At 37.3% G+C, this 25,932-nt stretch overlaps 1 protein-coding gene across 1 annotated transcript; it reads left to right on the plus strand.

Moving 5' to 3' along the window:
- The first annotated feature begins 1,351 nt into the window (after window positions 1-1,351).
- tpd52l1 (tpd52 like 1) lies at window positions 1,352-25,785 on the plus strand. The gene is made up of 10 exons (XM_041805474.1): window positions 1,352-1,426; window positions 3,542-3,631; window positions 5,638-5,814; window positions 9,676-9,696; window positions 12,869-12,987; window positions 13,090-13,238; window positions 15,281-15,382; window positions 20,934-20,972; window positions 22,974-23,034; window positions 23,667-25,785. The coding sequence occupies exons 1-10, from the start codon at window positions 1,408-1,410 to the stop codon at window positions 23,787-23,789; spliced, it is 900 nt and encodes a 299-aa protein (XP_041661408.1). The 5' UTR covers window positions 1,352-1,407; the 3' UTR covers window positions 23,790-25,785.
- Window positions 25,786-25,932: the final 147 nt, after the last annotated feature.

The following is a 25,932-nucleotide window of genomic DNA, read 5'->3' on the forward strand; positions in this document are numbered from 1 at the left end:
TGACTTGTAGCTCTTTTTGGTCTTACCTAGAAAAATAATTCCCCCAGCAAACCTTGGATAAGGGGATATTTTGTCCTAAAATAATCAGTCGCAAGTCATATCCATTAATTATTTCCCACGCTTATACAGCAGCTTTAAATGTCAAATCTACTTGTCAGCATTTATTTTTGGTCTGTATATACCCGTCGGATGTGTACAAGAGAGAACATGTGATATGAATATCACTGATTCTTGAGAAAAAGGCGGAACATGTTCAGACCTTGACTTTGTACTTTTGTTTAACTACATTAATTTGAAGTGGAGATCTGTGTTGGCTGAGGTCTCAGTTGTCAGTTGTGTGTAGGAACAGATTTTTAATTCATTTTTTTCCAAAATATTACCCCTTTGCCAATCATTCCTTGACTTGTGTCAACTCTGTCAGACACATGAAAACATATTTAATTTTAATCAAAGTGATTATGGATGAATGTCAAGATTTCATTTATCTAATACTGGTATGCAGTTATGATATTTCAAAATAAAATGCTTTTTTTCCCCCTTTTTTCCCACTCATTTGAAGTATCCTGCAGCCTTTGAACTTCATAATCTTTATTGTTAATATTCCCATATTGAACTCATCTTTTTAAACAAATGATATGATTGAAGACAGATTAGCTGGTATTGTAACAATCAAGCAGAGTAAAATAAACATAGAATAATGCATTCTTTTTTGGGGGGTGAAGAAAACCATCATCTGACATAGTTGGTGCACGTCTGGTGGAGTTAACAATGGGGATAAAAAGTGATCACTTAAACTAGCTTTTTAACCTAAATATGTATGTTGATTAACTATAGATAGAGGAAAATGATAGTGAGGGGTGAAACCAAGCTCTCTGCATGTTCTGATTACTATTATTAAGTAGTTATTATATTCTTTATAGCTATAGCTATATAGTTCTAATGTACTGGCACCAAACTAGAATGGATGCAACTTGTCTCCATACATGTAAATTAAGAGACCCTAACTTCACAAGTCAATTTATATAAATAACATTGTCCTTTTGTGTTTTATTTCAAACGTAAATTTGAGGTTTTTATGCCAGGGTTTTACCTCTGAAGAGAAGCCTACAGTGCTTCTTCCAGTGCTGACACGTGGACATAAATGTCTCATTTATTTGTTTCTCTAATAACAGTTAACCCCGTGTTGTGTTCAATGAACGCAGATAACAGTCAGGAACTATGTCCGGTTAAGAGAATTAGCAAATTACAACAGCGCGAGCCCATTGGCTCGTGCTTGAAGCTCCGCCTGAGAGCTAGCCCGGCGCGTGACATCCTAGGAAACCCGAGTACACATTGACCTGACGGCCGGTGCAGCTGCGCGTGCTGTCTCTGGAGATTGTTTTGGGGAAGTTCACCTGGCTGTTGCTGATGGAGACCAGACAACAAGGTGAGTCTGTGAGGGTTTATGCTGAAAAGAGGAGTTTTAATTTCTCTGACAGAGAACAAAACAACCGCTGCGTTTGCTGGTTGTCGGCTGTTGATCTGATAATGAGCTGATCTTGAATGAAAGCTGAGGCGTACGTCACTGCTCTGATGTGGAAGGAAGAGGAAAGTAAAGTATTCATCATCAATTCTGGGATTATTTTGTGGGCCTTGTGACTTACTGTGCAGCCCTGGAGTAGTCTCACTTCAGTCATTTATTCCTCAAATGTTTGAACTGACATGTGCCTTTCATTAATATGCAGCACAATGTTGATTTTCACATAAACCTGATTGTAAATGCTCTTTATGATGAGATTATGAATACTAGAAACATGAGCCTGCAGAAATGCAACGTCCTGCAGTTGGCAGGTGTGCTGAAGGTTTGTGTTATTGTTTATTGAAGACATGAGGGAAACTCCAGACTGAATGAAGTCCTGCAGTAGGATACTGTTTCCTGACCACGAACTATGTTACTGCATCTATTACTGCACATTCAAACATATCTAGTTTATGCAATGCTAACAGTTAAGCCATTTTACATCAATATACTAGCCTGCAACAGTAGTTGTTATTTCCATTATGTGTAGTCATTTTAAAGCAAGTGCATGCATTCTTACTAAGTGGTAAAAACAAATGATTTCCCATAAAGAAACCATTTTCATCAACTTTGACCCCTTTAAAACTGGATTTAGTTCTACTTTTAAACAGAGTCACCGTCATAACATGCAGATGTTTCCTACCACAGGTGATGAATGTACTTTTGTTTTTTTATTTTACTTTTCCTCCAGTCATCCTGCTGTGTGATTCACCCTGTGTTTATTGTGGTATGAAAGTGTGCAAAATGAGGCATGAAGTAGCCACGCAGTGCAGTAACTCCCACATAAATGCAGTGAGCAGGATAGAGGTACTGTGTGTTTATTCGGGTGGTTAATTACATTCCTTTGCATTCCTGGTCTGAATGTTTACCTGTGGGTAACTAAAGGTCAGCCAGTCTTTTCCATTAAACTAGTTTAGCTTAATAACTTATTCTAATGATGGGTTAGAAGTCCTTTGTCACTTTAAATGAGTATTTTAATGGAAACATCTCTGAACTCACTGTCATGAAAATGCTCCCGCACCAAGAGCTGAAAAGGAGACTTAAAGGAGGCCATATACAGTCCAGTGTTTTCTACTGTTTAACAGATCTGCAGGCTTGGCCTTAAGTTCAGCTTCAATTGATTTTTCAGCCATATGACCATCCCCGGGCCTCTGATTTAGCATAGCCACATGACCAGCAGGCCAAACGGGAGTCTTGTGACCAGAGGTATTTAACCACAGGCAGAAAGGAAGGGGGAGAGAAACAGAGAGTAGAGAGGCATGGTTAAAATGTATATTTGTGACATAGGTTTTTATTCATAGTACCACTGATAAAGCCAATGGGGAAACATCTATTGGGCTAAAAGCACTTCTTTGTGATGCTTAAACTTCTTAAGTGCATGCTGCTATGTGGCCCCATGAATCAAAATTTCAAAGTAAAGGCCAAAAACATGGAGTTTCACTGGATTTGGGGATTTTTAAACTTGGTGGTTAATTTTTTTAATACCATCCACCCTTTATGTGCATGCCCAGTGATCAGATTTAGGACTTTTTCTTCCTTAAAAAATGGTTTCCTGTCAGATCAAACCTGTTCTGAAAATATGGAAGTAGTAGGAAATCTCTGGTAGTGAAACAATACTCTGCTTCCTCCTGCACTGCTGTGGTGTTGTAATGAGATTTCATCAGCAACAGGAGGACTCAGATTGCTCAATAACCTTGGATATTGTAGCTTAAGTGCTTCAAGTTGCAAAAGATCTCATTGTTAACTCTGTCAGACATAGTTCTTCTTTCCAGTGTGATGGTGTGTATGGTAAAAATCAGGAAAATCCTGTTTTCACAGCTTAAAGAAGTTCATCTGTGTCACAAAAGGTCTATATCAGACAGTAACATATCAGAGTTCTTTTTGTTAGCCATGAAGGGTAACAGCAAAGTGTTTGTACCTGTATGTACAGTATATAACCAGTTTTCTTGTCTCCTCTCACCTTGCTGCCTTGCTCCGCTGCAGAATTGTACTCTAGTGTTCTGGGTGAAACAGTTTTGGACTGGGGCAGCGGAGAGGAATGGGTTAACTCATCCACACATGAGAGAGAGCATGGTAAGAATGAACGCTCCCAGATTGGAATAAAACAGAAATCCACTCTAAATCATTGAGGGTAAATCAGATCAGAGGAAGTGACGTAAAAGCATGTGCTTTTGTCAGTGACAGCTCATATTTTGGCTGCTGGAGAACGTGGGGCATGTCTGGATTTTTACACTTAAGTTCAGTGAAGATGCTGTTTACCTCTTTATTGGATTCTGCTTAAAGTCATGATGGGGTCAGGTGTCCTCTAAGCTCTTCAAAGGACCTAAAGACAGCAGGGCTGGGATCAGAGCATTTTTAGATAACATAAAAATATATTTAGATTTTTTTTTCCTCAGAGTCTAAAGAGGCTTTATATTAAAACTAAAGACAAAATAAATGTATAGGTTCAAAACTCACTTCATTTGGCACATGTGAATGTAAATATTGAAAAAATGGTAAAAATATACATCAATAACAGACACATTTTAGCTAGTTGGCCGTCTTTGCCTTTGCTGAGTATCCTGACAACCTTACGCGCTTATTTGATGATTAAATACTTTCTAGTATGAGGCAGCTTGAATTTCTCTTACTCTTACACTTAACATAAATTTATTATATCGTTTATGTCATATCCTATACCAGAGATCCAAAAAGAAAATAAAACTCCCCAATCTGCTTTAGCTAATATCACACTTTGGTGGCTTTTTATAAATTACCATCAGGGAAGTTTTTACCCCTTAAGCAGCTGTAAATGGGGATATGGGTTAAAGTAAGGGTTAAGATACCAATGAAGTCAGAAACTTGACCTGCAAAACCTGATTACAAAATGTTAAAAAAAGCAGAGTAAGCAGTCTCCTTACAGGATAAAAGCTCGTTCTCAATGAAAACATCCCAACACAGCTGGCATAGCTCACATAGCTCCGTTAGCTGTACCACTAACTACATAGATAACGAATCTATGTAGCTAATGGAGCTAAAGCTTAGCTAACAAAGAAGCCACATATGCTACATATCTATGCTATCTGCATAGCTAAGTTATCTTTATCTACATTTGCTGTTCACGTTGCCTAAGCTAACTTAGATAAAGGAGTAACATTGCTGAATTAGCTTAAGCAAAGTTTACACAGCGTAAGCTACGTAGGTTATCTATGTAGCTATGTTAGCTGTAGCTGTGTTTGCTAGAGCTCATGTTGCTAAATCTAACTAAGCAACATTGGTTTATGTTGTAGTGTTATTTACTTAGCAAAGCTATGTTAGCTTATCGGAACCATTGTTCATGTAACTACCTCTAAAACAGGTCTATACATATTTAAATCCCAGATTAGACCTCTGACCTTTTTTCTCTATTAATGAAACATTTCTTAGTCTGTAATGTTTGCGATTTGGTAATTTCATGAATATTACTGCCAGAATTTGTTTATGAATAAAGTTTAATTAAAAAAAAAAATCTAAAACTTAAAATATGTTATACTGGCAAATTATGACACTTCTGTCTGAGATATACAGTGTTTCAGATGACGTGTATGTGAGAGTGGCTGTCAGAAATGTACGGCCTGCAGCTAGACGCCTCTCCTTGAATTTGTGAGTCTACCTCCTGATATGACTTAGTTGGGAAACAAGTGCTTGTATAATGCATGAGAAGCAGAATCCAGACCTGTCATGTAAAGCATTATTTGTGTATATAGCAGTAATGTTCCAATGCAAATGATTTCAAAACCAGTTAAACAAAAATCCTGTTTTTCCCCAGCATCAAATGATTCTCTGGCCATTTAATCAGAAGTTGTGACTTCCTCAAAAGGCATTAACCAGATGTTTATTCTGTTAAGATACACTTCCTGTTCACTGGATTTTTAAGGCATCACATGGCTCATAATCAGACCTCCATTTTTTGCTAGTTAAGCTTAAATTTTAGTAAAATAATACTCAGCACTTATTTAACTAAGATTATGCTGTCATTCTCTGTTCAATCTTCTGACAATGTAACCAATTGTAACTGTGTTCAGGTTTGCATGAAGGTTTGTTTTCCCGGATTGGTGAAGACTCTGATAAAAAGAAGTCAAATGGTGAAGATTTGGCTGCAGTGGCCCAAAATGGGACAAATGTGGCAGGATGCAGTAAAACTCTCCCAGGAGATGATCCCAGGGGTCAGACATCAAAGTCCCAGTCTGACAGCTGTGTCATGTCCACCACTTGGGACATGCAACTGGACCGCAGAGGTGAAGAGGGACGTAGACTAGACCAGAAATGTAGAAGATCTTTCACTTTGGTTGAATATTTACTACTCCTGACCTCAAGCTGTCACCACTTTATAGCCTCCTCTGAGGACACTGAGATCAACTGCCTTGTGTTTATCTGGTAATCTTGGGTGATAGCTTTTTAGAGAAACTAAATCCAATTGAATGATTGGGGTATTGTTAGCAAGGCAACTCATAAGGGGGGATAAAGGGGAGAACTTTCTGGGCCCAAGCCAGTTGGGCTCCAGTTGATATACTGGAAGAGTAAGGCGAAGGAAAGGAGGAGCATGTGACCCCAACAATTACTTGCTGAAGCTAATCTGAGCCTGGCTCTGGTGAATGTTAGCCAGGATGCCAACATTGCTGATCCATGCTCTGCTAATATTAAATCACATCTGAGAAGGGCCCTTTCATATGAGCCATGAGGGGCCTCATTTCAAGGCAGGACTGATTTTTAGTCAACCAGTACATTAAAAGGGGATAAATTGTTTATTAGAGGGCTTTAAACCAGCACCTTCTAAGCCTAAATGGAATATCTATACAAATCCACACTTTGACAGTATTTTTAACACTTAATCATGGCAAGAAAAAGTGTGAGTTATGCCACATGGCATTCATGACTTCAGTGTCTGAGCAATGTAAGTCTGTATTGTTAGGTTTTATAGGATCACATTTTACTTTCAAATAACAATGACTTTAAAGGGCTCAGCAAGCATTAACCAACTTGCATGTTATGGTGCACAAATGATCCCAGCAGCTGTAACGTATAACTTCCTGTCTGTTGGATATAACATTTGATAATGACAGCAAAATTAAACAACCATTATCAGCTCAACATAATACATGACACTAGTTCACAATTACACAATTACATTGAATTACACTTTGATATTTCTCATTGATTCAGGGTCACAAAATTTCAGATTTGACTGTACTATTTCATCACGTTTTAATATTCAACCAAAGTGAAATTTCCTGAAATGCTGTTCTGTCGTTTATTCCTACAACATGACTAGGTGTAGTCCAGTAGAAAGACTGTAGTCGGTACCGCTAGCATAGAGAGTGACATTTAGAGTAGTTTTTCTCAGAACCAAAGCTTACTTTGTATCTAACTGATTTCATGCAGTGACCCATGACTGAGACCATTGACTCAGTAGTTTCAGCATTCTTTACATACCAGAGAACGGGACAAAATGTTAAAGCTGTGTATCATATTACAAACGATAAGGACAGGCTTTTAGAGACATTTTTCCCCATTTGCTATCATTGTAAGTTACACTAAAATTGTACAAATGAAAACATCTTCAGGTCTTTTTCACTATGTTATAGTTTTTAACAGTTTAGTTTAAAGCACTTTTACAAGAAAGCAACCAGTGCTTACTTAAACAGAGGGCAGCTAGCCAAACAGAAAGTGCATTAGCAAAAAGAAAACTGCACAAGCTTAAAAAAGAAATGTTGAGAAAGCAGAATTGAACTTTCACTAGAAATGTAGAAATCCACGTAAACTCTAAGGAAAAATCTGACTTTAAAGAAGCTGTTGCTAGCTAGAGAAACCAGTGTTAGCTATGAAGAAACACTGAAAAGGAAACTAAGCTGTAAAGAAATGGCTATAAAACAATTGCTGGCTTAAAAGAAACCTGTATAACTTAAAAAACACACTTGTTATATAATAAGGTACCTATCTTAACATGACACCTCAGTTAGCTATAGAGAACTTCCTTAACTGAACAAAACTTGTTAGCCAAAAAAACTGTGTCTTCAGTGGTCTTCTTCTGTACTGAATACTAAACATTTTTAGTGCTCATATTGCGTTCACACCAAGAAGTATAGTCAAATCTAGTATGCTGCTGGTACACTCAAAAACGTCTCAATAGAATTGAGCAAGGAACAATGTCTTTGCCCTGCTGCTGACGTAGCAGGTGTTGTACTGTCAGCATGCTAATGCGCTAGTCAGTTTAGCATCTGCAAGCTAACTACCATGTTACTAACAACAGCAGTAGGTTTGATTCAAGAAAAGGGCCTTTAAGGCAAAATGAGTTAATTTTCTAAATGTGAATAATATCAACATAAAATCCAACTTACGTGAATCTAGTGTGTGAAAATAGACGTCAAATTGATATCATAATCGCCTAACATCTTCATATAACTTGCTGTTAAGAAAGAAAGAAAAAGAGGCAGTTAAACCGTTGTCACTTCCTGTTAGCGTAACACAGCAGTGCATGAATTGAGACAATAGACTGTGATTAAGTGCTCTGTAGTACAGAAGTATGCGAGTTGACACTGAAACATACTATCAAAGGGAACATGGCTAGCCATTAAAAACCCATTAGCTCGAAATAAAAACATAAAAAATATACCTGTGTTACATGTTAGGAAACTTGTGACTGCTGTAAGGAATCAGGAAAATGACATGAAGATACCAGCGTATGCTGTTTATTGACCATAAAGCTATACAGAACAGTATATGAGTAGCAGATTGAAACAGAGTTGGCTAATAGGAATCCGGTTAGCTTAAAAGACACCTCTGTAAGCTACTGGGAAACCTTAGCATACTAAACACAAGTGCATTGTAGCTAGATGAAAGAAACTGCCACAAGGTGATAAATAAAAACTGTGTGTCAGATAAATATAACCTGTGTTAGCAAGAGGAAAACTTGCTTGCTTAAAAATGACTATAGCATGTGTTTGCTGGAAAGACACCTACCTTTACTAATACAAAACTTGCTTAATGGTACAATATGTAAAAATTCTGCACTGCAATGCTTACATTGACTAAAACATGGCTACTCTTAAGTTATGTATTTTTTTTAGTTGAATGCTCCCTATTCAAACCATAGAATTTCTTCATTTCAAAAGCTGTAGCAGTCTTTGTCTTATCACAGCGACCACCATGACGGAACCAAAGTGACTACACTGTTGGCCATCGCTTCATTGGATGTTATGACAAAGACTGATACATAAGGAGGCGTAGACTGCTGTTGCTGTGACTCATTTATGTGCTGTACTGTTTACTGTGATGGACCACAATCATTCTGTCATTGGCTGCAGGTTCTGTTGCCCAAGCTTCCCTCTACTGCCCCACCCTTCATAATGTTGTGGCCCTACTAGACATTTTTCTAAATCAAGCACTGTTCAGCTCTGTTCACTGCAGCATATACCTTGTTATTTTGAATTGAGGAGTCTTTTCAGCAAAGTGGAACTCCGTAACTCCATTACTAAACCGTTAACCCCTGTTGGCATTTTGTAGGTGAATAATACATAATGAGGACGTGTCCTTCCTTGTTCAGCATTCTTGGATCGCTTACAGAGTCAACCAATGACACTTTTAGCAGCTTGGTGGTTTACTGTTAGAAAATACACATATGGGCTGTTGTTTGCACAGAGTCCTCCATTCAAAACAAGAAAAAGGCAACAGAGAGGGATGAAACTCAACAATGCGTCTCTACTCGCCATCTTTTGTTATTGCTTTGATTGAGGCTTTGTGAACCTGAGAAAAATTTGCTGTAAGATGCCCTTGCACTTCATGAAAGCTCTTAACTAAGCAATAGGGGTTTCAAAAATGGGATTGTCCTGCTGCTGTGTGATGGAGGCAGAAATAGCTCCTTACTGTAGAGGCATCTGCCTTGTACTGTGCATGCTGTGCTGTAGATGGTTTAACTGTGACCTATACTTGTGTGTGTGTTTGTTGCATGAGGTGCTGAGGCCCTTTTTAGCCTTTGATTTTGAAGCTTTCAACTGTTAGCTTAATTTGAGTTAGCTCTCTGTTCAAAGGGCATTGTCTGATTTTTCTAAGTCTTCATTAACTTTACTGTCTCAATCTGTTTATAATGCTGCGATATTAAGAGAGAGGACGTCTCAGAGCAGGTACAGTAATATTTTTCATTCCCCTGTGAAAAAACTGTTTCTTTAGTAACATAAAGTCTTCTGTAAACATGGGGTATTAATGTACATTTATTTGTATTTCTATTGTTCATCAAGCTGTTTTCCGATGTGTGCCATCTGTCTGTTTCATTTTTGCCCTCAACAAATATGTGAAAGGATTCAGTGATTCATTGCTCATCAGATTGAAGCTGCTGAAGCTGTGAATCTGTTGTTAATTTTGTTTTTCTTTGTGTTAGCTTATTTCACCACATAATATTCCATCAATTCATTGTGTCAGTAAATCTATAGGGTACCTAACTTTTTTTGTCTGGATATGAAGGCATTTTAGCTACATTCACACTGCAGGCCTTAATACTTAATTCTGATCTTTCCTCAGGTCTTTTGTTTTTGTTTGGCTGTTCACACTGTAGTCAAATTCAATAAGTTCAGATATGTTTCATGAAAGTGGCCTGAGTCTCATATGAAAAGATCGGATTAAAAGTGACTTGCACTGTTTACACTGTCAGAAAAAGAAATCTGATATGAGTCACATATGAGTAAAAAAATCAGAATTGGGGCACTTTGAACTGCTGTGTGGATGTAGCCTTTGTGGCTTTTTGAGGGGCTAGGACTTTGTGTCGAGGCCAAGAGTCCTCCCCAGGCTTATTTTTGAATAACCAGACTTTATTTTTATGCTATTTTATTCACTCTTAGCCCCTTGTTGAAATCAAAATAAATATATTAATCATTAAGATTTTAAACAATACTTCGTATGTGATATACTCCTTAAAAGTGTAATGAGGCAATCGCCTATGTTTGCCTGTGTACATTATTAGTAGTCACTGATGGCTTCTAGGCAAGCAGGCATAATAATGTTAATGGACATTTATAGTAAGAGCAGTTTTTTTTTAAATGCACCACATGAAATTACGATATTGAATTGTCATTGTGTAATCAAATCCTATTTAAGAAGAAACTATTTACATTTGAACACTTCTTGTGATGGTTGAGCATCCATCCTATCCATGATTCAACAGAAAGATTTCTCATAACTCTTAGTTTGGAGTATCCCTCTGGAAAATGAAGGGCCATGTAGCCCTAGCACTTCACCCTACCCCTCCGTTTCCAAGAGAATCAGGAAACCCTAAAAGGCTCAGACCCAAAACACCCCTTTCCCCTTCAGCAGGGATCATCAACCGGAGGCGAATAATACATAATGAGGACGTGTCCTTCCTTGTTCAGCATTCTTGGATCGCTTACAGAGTCAACCAATGACACTTTTAGCAGCTTGGTGGTTTACTGTTAGAAAATACACATATGGGCTGTTGTTTGCACAGAGTCCTCCATTCAAAACAAGAAAAAGGCAACAGAGAGGGATGAAACTCAACAATGTAATCAAATCCTATTTAAGAAGAAACTATTTACATTTGAACACTTCTTGTGATGGTTGAGCATCCATCCTATCCATGATACCCCTCCGTTTCCAAGAGAATCAGGAAACCCTAAAAGGCTCAGACCCAAAACACCCCTTTCCCCTTCAGCAGGGATCATCAACCGGAGGCCTGGGGGCCCCCCACATATTCCCATTCAGCCCCCAGTACATCAGCAAATTCAGAACATGTGCAGAACAAATGGTAAATGGACCTGAGCTTGTATTTGTAGTCATCTTACTACTCAAACTGACAGCACATGCCACAACGTTCACTCCACATTCACACACTTATGGCAGAGTTTACTAAGGAGGGGCCATCAGTATTAGCTTATCCCATTCATACATGGCCATACTGGTAACATGCCACAAAGCAATGGGAGCATATTGGGGCTTAAAGATTGTGGGAGTGCAGTTTTCCATTTTGGGGGTTTTCACATATCAATACATTGCATATTAGCATCAAATCCAGTGATGGACAGAATGACAGCCACAGAAATAATAAGCAAAAATATCTCAATTGCCCCCTTGTGGCTGGATGCCATACAGGTACTGTTAGACTGATAGAGCCTTAAAATTATGTACATTTAAAGACAACTGAAATATTTAAAAAAAAAATAGTTATTTAAAAATGTCTTTAGTTTATTTGAAAGTTTGGCCCCCAAAGTGCCTGGAAAAACCTTGACAATCATCAGCAAGGTTAAAATTACAACAATAATGTAATCTCAAAATGGATTGTCATTTCAATGCATTATGGTCCTTTTGATGTGGATCAAGCATTTTTTTTTTTAATCTCTTTAGTGGAAAAGTCCTGAGTCGTCATGATAAGGGAAAGGGGTGTACTGGTGTACTGGCGTTCTGGGACTAAGCCAAAGTCAGAAATTCACCATGAAATGCATACAAGTCCTGCAAATGAATACAAGTATTTTTCTCTGTTATCTTTAAAAAAAAAAATTAAGGTGTATGAAAATTTTCGTATTTGAAAACAAATGCACAGTTATGGATTCATGCAGCATCTTGAGAGTTATCTGATGTTAATAAGGGATGTATTTTGTATATTTGAGATTATTTTGTTTTATGAGGTAAGTATAGCGTGGAAGACGTTTTTATGGGTGGCAACAAAAGAGATCTTTTTTCCTTATAAAAGTTTAATCTTCATGTGTCCCTCCTGCTGAATTTTTGGTGCTGTATTTGTTGTATTTTATGTATGATTTTTGGAAGATTAACATCTTTTTTGAACAGGTTGTGGTACTAGGACTATGCAAGTTGTTCTTTATTTTCATCAACATTTTTAGAGGAATAACTGTCCATTTCCTTAAGCTGCAGTCCACTTAAGTCCACCATTTCAACTTTAAATTCAGCCCATGTATAGAAACAGCATCTTCTTCTGCCCTGCACACACAAATGTTTGTTTGTGTGTACGCAGGGTGCAGTCTGTAGTGATCGTTAGCTGTGTTAAAGCAAGATAATCCATGTCAGTAAATCCAGATTACAGCTCTGCAGCCTACAGCCACAATTGCATAACCGTGAGACAGAGACTGAATCAGACATAGAGGCTGACAGGCAAACATATGTGGAGTGAGACAGAGATGAAACAACAAAACAGGAAAAATGAGGGTTATATTTGAAATACACTGGAATTAAAAACATGCGTTACCCATCGGTCGTTTGTGTCTTTTATCAAAGATGAAGTTTCAATGACCATTTCATCATTTGTGTTTATATTTGTGTGTTTATTCCACTCAGGTTATCGGGACTCTGAGCCCCTAAGAGAGGCTGATGAAGATTTGGTGTCTGAAGTCAACTTAAACAACACAATCATGACAGAAGAGGAGAGACAGGAGATTCAGCAAGAATTAACCAAAGTATTTTTTTACACATTAAAAAAAAAAACAGAACAACAAGCTTGATAGAAGTAAAACAGCAAAAGGACAACTGTCTTGTCTGTCTCATGTTTTTGTGTCCAGTTGGAAGAGGAGATCAGCACGCTGAAGCAGGTTTTGTCATCCAAAGAGAAGCAGCATGCAGATCTCAAACAGAAACTGGGCCTCAACCCGCTGAGTGAGCTCAAGAACAACTTCAGCAGAGGCTGGCATGACATGCAGTCCTCAACGGCGTAAGTGTAAAGACTTAAAGTGAACAGAAGATAGAAGTGTGTATGCTTTCATCTTTACCAAACGGCTCCTCTGTTTGCCGTCAACATGGGCGCCCTTTACAGGAATCAAACACATAAGCAAACACACATGAAGAACAAGCCATGCAGCATCAGAGCAAGACTGCTACAAAATGAGAGTCTGTTATGAACACAGATATCAAAAACCCAATTAAAAAGACATAATCCTTTGCTGTAAGCTCTGCAGCACATTTGTTATCTTTGTCATGCCCTGTAATAAACCGGATTAAAACAAATCAAATGGCTACACAGAGCTAGCGGCTATAATTGACCCACCATGACACTGGAAACAATAATAGTGCATTTGATGTCCAGTACATGCCAATCAAATTCAACCCTCTATCCCATTGCTGTGAAAATAACATCTTAAAATCATTCAGATCTTCTTAACTGGGCGATAACTCTTTCCTAGAGTTATGTTTTTAAAGGAGCAGAGAAATAGCGTCACTTCCTCATTAGCTGTAAACCCTAACGCAGACACAGAGACAGAGAGGAGCAAGGCGATCGTCTCTTGAGGCCTCTGTTCTTATCCTGTTACACTTTAACCTGAAGATCACTTTACACACACACACAACACACACGCACACCTCATCCATAATGAACCAGCTCTGAGAGAAGCCAAGTGGAAGAATCCATGACACAAATGCAAATCCTTGAAAAATCGTTAATACAGCTAAAATTTGCATTGTCACAAATCCATGATTAAGATTAAAGGAGTGATGAGGAAAATTTGAGGGATTATGAACATTTCAAACCGGTAAAGTGGTAATAACTACAGTGTATAACCCATAGAAATACTTCATTTCAGTGCACATTCTCTTGTTACTATTTTTTAAAGAACATATCAAAGTGACGGTTTGCTTTAGGTGGGGTTGTATATAGTTGTGCTAAAACAAGTATGGGTCCTGAAATATTGTTAAAAAAAAAAAAATGCATGCGCTACTGCCTCGGTTTGTCAGTGATCCAGTGGGGTTAGAAGGGTTACAATTGACAGGTACCTCATACAACCCTTCAAAAATACCAAACTATCCCTTTGAGCACTTAACAAAACTTGTAAGAAATTGTGTTATTACGTGGTTTGTGATGGGGTTTTTTTTTTTTTAAAGAAGAGCAAAGAAGTGCACTAAAAGTTTCTATTGGTGGAAAGGTGTTTTTGCTCTCCTCTTGACCGGCTTTGGCAGGACAATCGCTAGCTCCACTGATGTGAACATTCATAACAGCTGCCTGTCGAGCTTGTATTATGTAGCTTACTCATTGGCAGCAGCACTAGCCTTCTATGTCATGTTTTGACACTCTGACTGGTAATGATGTGGCAGACGGAACGATTGTCCAATCACCTTTAAACACTGTGTATGAGCTGTTGCTCTTGAATGTGAAATAATTCCCATGCCATGGACATGGAAAACAGTCTATCTGGTGTCAGTTGGCTTAACATTAATCATGAAATAATAAATGGGTAATAGAAACATGTTTTCAGCCTATGTGTGCATAAAAAAGAGTGTGAGATTTCTAAAGTGTATATTTCTAGAGTAAATGAAGAGAACAGAGTCAGTATACTTTTGTAAAGTCACATCTGTTTAGGCAAAATCTACATGGACAGTCACTGACATTTAGAGTAATCCTTTATGCTCCACCTGTGGAATATAGTCATCACTGATTTGACCTTTCTAAATTTGGTATCTGTTTCATAAAGTAATGAGTGATAAGGATTACAGCACTGCAGCTTTAGTGGGGACAAGATTAAGAGGTTGGGCTGTTCAGAAAGAGTTTAAAAGATATAACACTGTAGGTTATAACAAAGACAGTGAGGCTTTATTAGAGAACATGTTACACTGATGTGCACAGTAGTAATTAATCCCTTCCTAGAGATCCATTTATGTTCAAATATATAATTTCTCTCTTCATAAACTTTGTGCAGATTTTGTTCATGATTGATAGTGTTTTTGTAGGAAGCATGTTGTTTATGCTCTTTCTTTGCATTTCAGCTATAAGAAGACGTCAGAGACTCTGTCCACAGCAGGTCAGAAAACTTCAGCAGCCTTCAGCACACTCGGCTGCGCCATCACCAAGAAGTTTGGAGACATGAGGTACACCGTGATGTCATTTCTTTTCATTTCGGGAACAGTATCTGTGTTGACTTAAGATGGATCATGTAGTTGTTACAAACTTTTCTAACCAAGCCTTCAGCGCTGATGCACTCTCATTTTTATCGTATTCTCAGTCTTTTCTTTTTTTTGTGCTTTCCATCCCCGTCTTTCAGAGAGGCAGATTTTGACTCTTGCTCTATCCTGCTCAGGGGAAGTAGAGATTACATAAGCCCACATTAAGCTGCTTTCTGTGGGAGCTGAAGGGCCAGAGGCGAATCTTTCTCTCGCTTTGTCGCTTTGCCTCTCTGTCTCTCCCTGTTTGCTCCGTTTGAGATGCTGAAAAATCAGAACAAAGTGTGCAAGCCTGCATTGTTGTGCATGGACGTAAATAGAGCATTATAAGAGCATGCTGACAAGGGAGAGAAAGAGAATGTCAGCCAGTGTGTGCCCATGTGCGAGAGTACATGTTGAAGAAATCATGTCCAGTATGTGCTGGATAAAACAACGGCAGTACCAGTTTTTATATAAAAACATCCAAGGACAAAGTGAAACACTTATCTTTTAACTTTGATACCACAACTCCAAGAAAAAATGCATGGCAAATAAGGGGCAATGGTTATCCTGGGTGGATTGCATCTTATGTTTGCTTAAAGAAGACAATGCTTTATCTTTGCTCATTCCAGCATGGTGGGTCTAGAGTTTCTCTTCCCTCGGAGGTATGTCCCTGTGCTTTAAGGCTTATAGGGTTCAGAGGTTTGATATAATGCACACACTAAGTGTGGACTTTTGCTGTGGATTTGTTTGAAGTGTCTTCTTCTCTCATTTTCACCCCATTAGCCAAAAACTGAACACATACAAACACATTTTAACTACAGCTGCTCAAAAGAAAACCCCATGTTTCCATATTAATTTATATTTGTAAGCAGCATCAGGCAAGTTGCTTGATTAATTACTGTTGTCATTATAATGAATTTTATCTTTTTCATTTCAAACCAATATTCTATTTGTCAATGGCAGTTTTGCAGACTGTATTTACTGCGTTCATATAAGGACAAAAAGTGAAGTTTGGTGGAGTAGGGATACTGCTTTGGGCTGTTTTTTTCTGGGTTAGGGCTAGGCCCCTTATCTCCAGTGAAGGGCAGCAGTTTGAGAGCCCTTTTCTTTTCCGACATGACTGTGCCCAGTGTACAAAGCAAGGACTATAAAGACATGGTTTGATGAGTTTATTGTGGAAGAAGTTGACTGGCCTGCACAGAGCCCTGACCTCAACCCCATCAAGCACCTTTGGGAAGAACTGGATCAAAGATTGATGGCTGAATACTTTTGTCCATAGGGTGTGTATTTATAGTGCTGATAATGCAGAGGAGTGTTTATAAGTCTCTCTGTATGATCATACTTTATGTTTATGTAAACTTTATATCCTCTTAGACTTAATAATTAACACTGCAATAATTTTCATTGTATGCAAAAAAGAAAAAATACTTTTAAAATGGTTGAACGTTTTTATATACAATATATGCAGAGTTCTTAAAAAGGGCAGGGAAATCTTACCACGAACTTATCTATTTTAACAGTCCAATAAGACAAGATAGAAAATAATAGAAAAATAAGTACAGATACCGATATTCAAAATAACAATTTACTTGATGGCTGACACTGATGTTCCTCTCATCACTTCTTTTGGTTTAAGACTCCAAATGCCAACATTTTTTCCTCGTGTTTGACCATGAAAATGGTCAGTTTGTCCAGCAGGTGACTTCTTCTGCCCACTAAAACACCTCTTATTTTATCGTTAATGTCATAGATGCTAGCATCAAATTGATTAGACACAACAGACAAACATCAGCTGCTCATATCTGTTCATGCCACATTATTTTCCAGTAACTGATGTTTGTCAACATGGCTGATAGCAGTCGATACCTTTGTTAAACCGATGCATCAGCACATCCCTACAAAAGTTTATTTTAAACCTAGAAATATCCTACCACATCAAATCAATATGTTTCAGTTATTATATCATCTTTGCACCTTCCTGCAGTTAAAACCTTGTGTACCATTATTTTTGAACTGTGTTTCTAGACCCCATCTACTGATTGTACCATATAAAGTATCCCCCATTTAGAAGGCAAAATAAAGAGCTAGTTCCTCAACAAAAAGGCAAAAGGATTTCTCTATTGGATTTTGGATTGTAGCAGAAAATAAGCTCTGTGACAAACAAAAGTTTATCTGATGCTCAGATGTTTTGTTCAGCAAGATAATCCTCTCTGTCATCATACAGTCCCCGAAGTAAAAAGCTTTGTTTGTAAAGTTTGGCTATAAGTGGATGTGATTTTGTGGCAACATCACCATCACTTAGGCCCGTGCGATATATCGGGTTCATCGATTAATTATGTTTTTTTTTTGTTTAGGACGAATTAAAAAATAAAAATCTAGATTTTCCGATAGTCCTCTGCACCCCCCCCCCCGTTGATATAACCTTGCAGTAAAAAGGTTACAGCTTGCTCTTACCCAAAGGGAAAATTCAGTTGGTATTTGCTACATTTAATTCATAAAATTAAAGAAAAACATGGTTTTACTTTTTCTGATCATTTGTGTATGTTTTTTAAACAAGGATAAGAAAAAATTGTTTAAAATCGTAGATTGAATTTTTTTAAAGAAAATCTGGGACTCGATTTTTTAGGCCATACCACCCAGGCCTACCACCACTGAGACTAAAACTCCTCTTGGCTCAGTGTGCTGACATTTATTCTCCATGAACACCTTTGTAGTCTTATTTAGAGGCCTATTTAAAATCTAACTAGTGTATTTTTCTGTTAAAGAACAAGATCTGAAAATCCCTTAAGCATGTGTGAACTACAGGCCTCACTTTAGAACAAAAGCCCATTCAAAAAACTCATTGTTTGTGAGATGGGGGTGCAGAGAGGAAAAAATGCTGACTCATTTCCAGGTTTAAGAATCTTTCATATCTCATTCAGAAACAAACTCTTTCCTCTTGCCTGTGTTTGAGTGATCTACAAGATTTTGGGATACTGCACTTTTTTTAACTCCATTGAAACATTCACTAAGTCACTTCTTTCACTATCAGTGTGGATAAAAAGTTTCTTTCATTTCACGTGTTTAACCATGGCAAAATATTTACTTTTTATGGCCTGTCTCTGAGTGATATGAGGTGTTTTGCTTTCTTTTTACTCTCCCTAAGGCAGTGGTTCCTAACTGGTGGGTCAGGACCCAAAAGTGGGTCATGGAGCTGTCTTTAGTGGGTCAAACAGTTTTGTTAAAGTTGTGGGAAAGGTCTCTGATGTACAAAAGCCCTAAGAGGGAATTATATGCATAATTTTTTAAGTGTATTTTCCTGAGTACATTTAAGTTTTTTTTCTCCCTCATTTATCTTCTTTTCACAGGATTACAAACCTGGTTTTCATGTGAAAACAGGTTAATTTCTAGAGATCTTTAGAAAAATGTAAACATTATCAGTGGAAAATGCATACATGCCTGGCCTCTCTTAAAGCATGTTTTATCCTGTTTCTGTGTTCAGTCATGTATTTGAAAGGGGTCTGGCTGCAGACCATACATTTCTGACCATTCATCTGAGACGCTGTATATTTTAGAAAGGAATTGCCATAATTTGCTGTACCAACGCATTTCCAGTTTCTTCTTCTTCCTCTTCTTCTTTTAGAAGAAGACTTTATTTATAAATAAAGTCTGGAAGTAACATTTATGAAATAGCCACAATGCAAACATTGCAGACTAAGAAACATTTCATAAATAAAATTGGCAAAAGGATCAGATATCTAATCTGGGATTAATAGACCTGTTTTAGAAATAGTTACATGAATGATGGATCGCTTTAGCTTAGTTAGCCTTGGCTAAAGCTATTATAGCTACGCTAGCTATGGTATTAACATCACTGCATAAGCCAGTGATGTAGCTTACATAGCTGCTTGTGAACTTAGCTTTAGCAACATCAGCTATGTAGTTCTGTTATCTTTAGCCAAGTCTAGCAATGTGCACTTTAGCAAATGTAGCTAAAGATAACTTAGCTATGCAGATAATGTAGATGCGCAGCTTACATAGCTGCTTTGTTAGTTGAATAACTCCATTAGCTACATTATCTACATAGCAAAGGCAGCTAATGGAGCTATGTAATCCCTGCTGGCTAAATTGGAATGTCTATAAGGAGAATGACCATCTTCCTGTAAATGGACTGTTTACCTTGCTTTATTGTCATATCAGGTTTTTGGCCTGACCCTTACCTTGACCCTAAACCTAAGTTTGATCACATTTTATTTTGAAAGTTTTAGCGTGTATTTTGGCATCATCTGAAGTGAATAGTCTGTGAGAGTGGCTTTCAGAGATGAATGGGCTGCAGCTAGACTGTCTTGATATATTTTGTACTATCAAAGGGTCCAAACTGCATTTTTTAAAATACGAATGGTTTGAAATTGTTGGAAATTGGGTTGGGATTTCTCATTAAGGAGTCTGTGGATCCCAAGGTCAGACCAGTTAACGAACCACTGCCAGGAAAGATGTATTGTAGTTATCACTGTTTGTATTAGCTATGGCAGCATTTTAGGGCCAATAAACATCAAAAAAGGAACTGTAAATTTCTGAGAAAACTCCTTTGTTTTGAAACTGTATTTACCAGAAAAACAAAAAAAAAATTTTGAGATAGTAAGTCACAAATTACAAGAACAAAAACTCAAAATTTGAGATTATTAAGTCATAGGTCTTGCTACTATCATCAAATAATTTTGCACTTTTTCTCGGAAATTGACAGCTTCATTCAAGCCCAGTGTGAGGTTACTTTTTATAGAATCTGTGTGTATTGGTCTCTGTTCCACCAAAGAGAACAAGATTTCTGTGCTTTAAATCCTCCTTAAACTGTTTCCATTTTTTCTTCATGCTTTCCAAAGGTCAAACTCCATAGGGTAAGAGTCATACAGCAGATTATTTCACATTACTTTTCATACCTTAAGTAAAGAGTCTCAGTCAGCAGATCTTAACAGATGAGAGTCAGGTCAGCTGATATCGCTAACCAGTCTGCACAGCATAAACTGAGTCAGTCATCTGAGTCTGTTTGAATAAATGCAGCTTCCATGTTGGAGCACAGACGCTCGGACAGCTGCTGGTCTCACATCAGTGTCACATGTAATTGATTTTAGCTCCTGATGTCTCAATGAATCATGGGGAAAATGTCATGAACCTTCCCAGAACCAGCCCCGTCAAACTGAGACTGATGCAAGATCACACAGGCTTTAACTCCTCTGAGTTGAAATTAGTATCATTTAAATAACTGTTGAAGATATATGCATGAAATTAATGACACTACTCTGAATCTCTTTGTCTTTTTCAGCCTAAGAGCTGTTAGCTGTTTTAATAATTCTCTACTAGAGGAATGTTCAGCTATATATTTCTATATATCTCTCAATTTCATATTCCAATAAGCACAAAAAAATGGTGTTATTCTGTGGGCTGTCCTGCATTGTTTTTGTGTCTTTGTGCGCTCTGTGCTAATCATTACCTCCTCTCTCACCACGCTCTCTGGGGACAGCTACTCTATCAGACACTCTATGAGCATGCCCGCCATGAGGTAACCGCTCTGTGCTTTCTTCCTTTGTGTATGTAAGAGAGAGAGTCAGCTTTTTTGTTTGATTACTCTTTCTAACTTCTGGCTTACAATTAAAGCTCGCTTTATGCAACACTTTTTCAAAAACTGGATTTACTGAATGCTACTGTATGTGCAAGTTTTAGATTTGCTAATGTATTTGTTGAATGAACAGCAGTGAGTTGAAGTAGAAGGAAGTAGAAATAAATAATAAAAAGTTAAATGCATTTAAATAATATTTTCTTTTGCATACATCTCACTATTGTTTTTGGTTTCCTTCACTAATGCATGTTTGAATTCACAACAGACTGTTCGTGGTATTAGTATGTATGTACTGTATGTATGTTTGGACATATTATTGTATGCAGAAACCCCAGTTCCAAAAAGGTTAGGACACTGTGGAAAATGGGAATAAAAACAGAATACAGTGGTTTGCAGATACTTCGCAGCCTTTGTTCAAATTAATTCAGCTCAAAGACATGAGATTTAATGTTCAAACCTATACACAGAAATATAACAAACGTACATACATTGTAAAGTTGATGCTGACAATACATCCCAATGAAGTTGGGACAGGGCAAGAAAAGACCAGAAAAGCTGTGGAACACTCAAAGAACACCCAGAACATTCATGAGTAAGTTAATGGGTAACAGGTGATAGTACTATGATTGGAATAAAAGAAGCAATCCTGAAAAGCTCTGTCATTCCCAGTTGACAATAGTGTGAGGTTCTCTACCTGCTACAGCCTGCATGGGCAAATAGTCCAACAGATCAAGAACAACATTCCTCACCTTGAAATACAGTAGCAAGGAATTTATAGATTTCACTGTTTACAGTACATAATATCAATTAAATAATAATATTATAATAATATATATTCAGAGATCTGGAGAAATCTCAAGGGGCAAGGCTGAAAACCAATACCAAATGCCCATGATCTTCAACCCCTCAGGTGGTGCTACATTAAAAGTTGGCATCAGTCTGAAATACGTAGATATTACAAAGACAATGTCCAGAAGCACCGTCGACTTCTCTGAAGTTTTCCAAATTCTTCTGAGATGGACTGACCTAATGTTGAAACTGGAAAGTGCTGTTGTCCGATGAGTCCACATTTCAGATTTTTTTTTATTTAATAATAGATGTCCAGTCCTCCAAGCTAAAGAGGAAATAACCTTCCAGATTGTGATCAATGCAAAGCCAGGCTCTGTTGTAGTGTGGGGGTGTTTTAGTGACCATGACATTGGTTACTTGCTCATCTGTGAAGGCACCATTATTACTGAGATGTACAGTTTTAGAGCAACTTGAGCATCCCTCCCGATGACGTCTTTTTCCAGTGATGTCCAGTCTCATTTCAACAAGACAATGCAAAACCACATTCTGCAGTAGTTCCAACAACATGGCTTCACAGTAAAAAAGTGTAGGTAGTAAAATGGCCTGTATTTAGTCTACATCTGTCTCCCATCAAGCATGTATGATGAACATGAACATAATGATCCACAGTAAAATAACAATAAGAGCACTGCATTGTTGGGCAGCTTAAGATGTACATCAAGCAAGAATGTGAAAGAAATCCATTTTCAGTACTTCACCATTTGTTGTCTTCAATCTCAAGAAACTTGCAGTGTTGTTCAAAGAAAATGTGATAGAACCCAATGGTAAACTTTATTTACTACAGATTGTAAGCAACAAATTCAGAATGTGTGTATATTTTCAATTGACAGTATAGTTTATCTGTTTGAACATTAAATATTGATGTTGTATTCAATTGAGCTGAAGTCCCAATGTTTGGTTTTAATCCACATTTTTCACAATGTCCCGGCTTTTTGGAATTGAGGTATGTATTTACATGTTTGTGAATCAGGGAGGATAAAACATGAACATGTCAACAAGGTCAGTTTTGATAGAGATTATTCTGTTTGTGGTTAGAGAGGAAAAATATTTTTCTCTTTTGTTCTAAAACAAAAAGTATTTTTCTTTTCTTTACAGAAATTCTCCCAGCTTCAAGTCTTTTGAAGAGAAAGTTGAGAGCACTGTGTCCACTATCAAGGTTTGTGTTAGTTGATAAAAATAAAGTTGTAAAAAGGGAAGTTACAAAAGGAAAAAACTGTATTAGTGTCATTTCTGTGTAGGTGATAAAAGTTTGTATAAAAAAAACCCCAATATATTCCATTTTTACAAGTTTCCTTCAACCTTGTTTTTTTTTTTTTCAAATAAGATTGTTTAAGAAACCGCTAGCCTTATTTACAGAAAATTAAATTGTTTACTTAAAAAATTCCCAAAATGTCAGTAAAGTGAGGGAACAGATTGAACTGGATTTAATTGTTCCCTTACAGTCCTCTTAAATCTCTTTCATAGTTTGGATTCATTTTTCACATATGTATGCAGACAGTCTTAACAAAAGCAGCCATTCATCCGTTTGCATCAGTGTGAATTTGGCCATGTTTTCCCTTTATTTATGGGGCTACAGTGTATACAGAGAGATTAAACAAAGAGAAACAATGACTTACTGGTAACTTCTCTCTTGTTTTATAACTTCCACTTTTAATATCATTTTGAGTTAAATATTTACTCTGAACTGACAGTAGAAGTCTGCCCCCAGGAGTCTATTCTGCAGCATAACAGCAGAGAAGCAATGGCATCTAGGCAGACAATCAATTTTGTGTTTAATTTTTTTTACAGACAAAGGTCAGTGGTCCAGAGACCGGCGGCAGCTTTGAGGACGTCCTCTCTTCTGCAGCGAACGCCAGCTCCCAGGACACACCCAGCAGCCCCACGACGGACAGCACCGAGAAGACGTGTTAGAGCAGCAGCTGTAGCATGAGGCGGGACTTAAACCAAGAACTCTGGTCACTGCTGGATCACAGCACATATCAAAACAAGGCTCATACTGATAACCTACTTTTATTGGATCACATAAGAGTCTCCCTTCATACAGCAAAAAGCACTAATACAACATAATAGATAATGTACGTCATTCACTCCAAATCTGTAAAGTTTCAACCCTTTTTAATATGAACAAGTAACAACAAAAATCTCTGTTCACTCCAAAGCATTTTCAATAACACAGATATGGTATGTCATATAAAAGAAAAGGAGAGAAGAAGGTCAAGCTTTTGTCAAAATTGTATGAAATTAATGAAGTCAGCTATGGGCCTGAAAAAAAAAACTCAGCTGCTTTAATTCCTCCAACTTCAAACAAAAGGCTATGACGCTAACAAATGTGAAAGTAGACATGTCTCACTTTCATCACATCTAGACTAAATACCAAAAAAGATCACAAAATGTTTTGGTTATTTTTTAGACCGTTAAAGATGTTTCAATGATGTTCTTCTTTTTCCTAAAATGTTTTTAAAAAGTGCTGAAAAGCAAAGTAGTAGTCTTGGGTAAAACTGTAAACTTGTAGAATTCACACTAAGAGGCTCTTCTGGCATCTTAAGCTTCCTTTGTGGGCTAACTTTGCTGTAATACTTGTACTAAATACTGTTTTTGAGACACATATGCAAATATACTGTACACATTTTTGATGCTGGAAGTTTGGGATGAATTGCTTTATCAGGGGCAGCACTCGCTTGTTGCTGCATGGGCAAATGGGCAAATACAGGGTTTTTGTATAAATGTAACAACAGAGTAGCATTAACCTGTCTATCATGACAGGGTAGAAAGAGGAAGTCACAGACTGTGATTGAGCACATGAGACAATCATGAATGAAGTTAATTAAAAACACTGAAACAGCTCAACAAAAAAGGCCAAGAAGTCATTTCTTAAAGTCACCTGTTCTAATTATTAGGAGTCAATATTGACAGAAAATCTTCAACTGATGTATGCAAAGTATGAAGCATTTCTGTGACACCATACTGTGGCTGCAGCACGGCTGTAAATCAATTCTTAGTGTAGCAAGATCCGCTTTTTCAGTTTCCTTTCAGAACCAAACCATTAATCTTGAATAGAAAGGATGGAAACCATTTAGCACCTCTATATAAAAACAACTGTACATTTTTAACTTTCCAAAGCCTCTGATGCAAACATCTGCCATGAAACTGTCACTCTGATCCTAATCTACAATCTTTTATTGTGTTTTAATTTCTCATTTTTGTCTTTGTTGTGTTAAAGATTATGTCTTTGCTGTGGTTTGACAAGATGCCCTTCATCATTTCATGTTCTGCCGCCCATTCAGGAAGTGTATTTATTCAGTACTAAAAGACAGATCTAATGCAGTAACAACTGTTCGGTCCATATTTGTCATGTACATTTAACGTCAGTAGATTTTTTTTTTTGAAGATAAATGTTACATCGAGTTAAAAAAAACGTGTTTAAAAAATCTGTATTAACTGAAAACATACAGTTCTAGATAACTGTGCTCATGGCTGATGTATGAATATTAAAGAATTTCAATCAACTCCAACAAGACAAATTATTGATTGTAGAAGAAACAATGAACGGATATGGTAAAACTGAAGTAATACAACCCACAAGAGCAACAGTATATGTATTTGTTTTTGAACTTTTTCAGCAACACTGACAACCTGATTTTGACTACAATAAAATAAAAATACATTAATAACATATTTTGAAGACTGTAAAATCATACTGCATCAGAGTAAAACACTACAAACTTTTCTGAACAGTCAGTACAAAGTGACTTGAAAAGTGTTATAAAATGTCTTTGTCCAAGGATTTCAGCCTGTTTATGTCAAGAAAATGTAGCAGTTAAAAATTAAAAACAGTCAAGAATTAAAGGGGCAGATTTCAACCACCTGTGAGCAGCCAGTGTGAGCCAAAAATACTCTAGCCTCATTTTTTTGCCAGTCTAGGGTTGATTGAGGTTTTTACTTGTTTAAATTCATTTTAAAGCCATGTCAAAGACCATAGTAATATTTTGAAATGATAGCGCATTTAGATAATGCATGGCTGCTTTTTATACCTCCACACCAGCAATATCCAAAG

Source organism: Cheilinus undulatus, linkage group 14, assembly GCF_018320785.1.
Source record: "Cheilinus undulatus linkage group 14, ASM1832078v1, whole genome shotgun sequence".
NCBI lineage: Eukaryota > Metazoa > Chordata > Actinopteri > Labriformes > Labridae > Cheilinus > Cheilinus undulatus.

Coding starts and splice junctions, on each gene's coding strand:
- tpd52l1 (XM_041805474.1), top strand. Junction 5,815..9,675: donor CATGCAACTGGACCGCAGAG/GTGAAGAGGGAC, acceptor TGCGATATTAAG/AGAGAGGACGTCTCAGAGCA. Junction 23,035..23,666: donor GCACTGTGTCCACTATCAAG/GTTTGTGTTAGT, acceptor TTTTTTTTACAG/ACAAAGGTCAGTGGTCCAGA.